General features: G+C 54.8%; 1 protein-coding gene across 1 annotated transcript in view; it reads left to right on the forward strand.

Moving 5' to 3' along the window:
• The window catches only part of LOC113214773 (fatty acid synthase), an 8558-nt gene that overhangs the window by 4532 nt on the left and 2403 nt on the right, over nucleotides 1-1623 (forward strand). The window contains exons 5-6 of the mRNA XM_052273461.1: nucleotides 7-432; nucleotides 1197-1618. Of these exons, the coding sequence (XP_052129421.1) occupies nucleotides 7-432; nucleotides 1197-1618 (848 nt within the window). The remainder of the gene's footprint in view (nucleotides 1-6; nucleotides 433-1196; nucleotides 1619-1623) is intronic.

Genomic DNA, 1623 nt, shown 5'->3' on the forward strand with positions numbered 1-1623 from the left:
TACCGCCACATGCCCGTCGACGACGCCCGCGACGCCGCCTCCCTGCAGGTCGAGCACGCCTACATCAACACCCTGTCTCGTGGTGACCTCTCCTCCCTGCGCTGGATCGAGGGCCCCCTCACCTTCTACCGTCCCGAGAACCACCCCGGCGTCGAGATGTGCAGCGTCTACTACGCGCCCCTCAACTTCCGTGACATCATGTTGGCCTCTGGCAAGCTGCCCCCAGATGCGCTCCCCGGTGACCTCGCCGGCCAGGACTGTATCCTCGGTCTCGAGTTCTCCGGCCGCGACTCCAAGGGTCGCCGCGTCATGGGTATGGTCGCCGCCCGCTCCCTCGCCACCACCCTGCTCGCCGACCCCGGCTTCATGTGGGAGGTGCCCGACAACTGGACCCTGGAGCAGGCTGCCTCCGTCCCTGTGTGCTACGCTACGGTAAGCCACCACGAGCTCTCCATAACGCCCGTCGGGTAGGCAACCACACTCCCATCTCGCTCGGGCGCTGGGTGGGTTGCCTACCCGACCGATCGCAGGCGCTCTCCCACCGTGCTCGCCGATTCCCGTACAAAATTCCTAATCCAGTTTTCCTAATAGCATTTTTCCTATCTCCGCACTCCCTAATGCACTATATTCCTATACCGCTTTTACTAAATTTTGAGTAGGAACTTTTCCTAAATGTTTTTCCTACTCGGCCCCCTGCTTTTACACTATACCTAAGTTTTCATCAACTAAATCGTTTTAACACTAAGAAACAGATTTAAAACTGAGGTCAACTGATGTAAGGAATTAAGTATAGTAAACCTATGTTAACCCGATCTAAAGATCTGCACTCAATACCATAGGCGAAGTTCTGACTACAGTTCGTTTACAGATCTTTCCACCCAGCAATCTTAAGCAATTGTGAACACGCGGAGTGTATCACTAGAACTTGTAGCTTCCGTAGTACCTAAAATATTCTAAAATACTTCTATAATACCCACAATATATGGTACTGCGTACACGGCTTAGCCGAATCGGCCACCCCGCGTATTTAGGTTGGGAAAATTGGAATCGGAAAATTGGTAAATAGGAAAAAATAATTAGGAATGCGAAATTTAGGACGAATGAGTTTAGGACATTTTGTGGTTAGGAAAAGTGGAGTAGGAAAAATAGGTGGGAACGTGCTCGCCTCACCGTCTTACTAACACGTTCTGTTGCAGGCATACTACGCCCTTGTTGTCCGAGGCCGCATGCGCCGTGGAGAGTCCGCACTGATCCACGCCGGTTCCGGTGGTGTCGGCCAGGCCGCCATCGCCATCGCCCTGCACATGGGCTGCACCGTGTACACCACCGTCGGTAGCCAGGAGAAGCGCGACTTCCTCAAGAAGACCTTCCCCCAGCTCACCGACGCCAACATCGCCAACTCCCGTGACTCCACTTTCGAGCAGCACGTGCTCACCCAGACCAAGGGCCGTGGTGTCGACCTGGTGCTCAACTCGCTGGCCGAGGAGAAGCTCCAGGCCTCCGTCCGCTGTGTGGCCAAGCACGGTCGCTTCCTCGAGATCGGCAAGTACGATCTGTCCAACAACAACCCCCTGGGTATGGCTCTCTTCCTGAAGAACGTCACCTTCCACGGTATCCTGCTGG

Source organism: Frankliniella occidentalis, unplaced genomic scaffold (genome assembly GCF_000697945.3).
Source record: "Frankliniella occidentalis isolate FOCC.00 unplaced genomic scaffold, Focc_3.1 Scaffold273, whole genome shotgun sequence".
Taxonomy (NCBI): domain Eukaryota; kingdom Metazoa; phylum Arthropoda; class Insecta; order Thysanoptera; family Thripidae; genus Frankliniella; species Frankliniella occidentalis.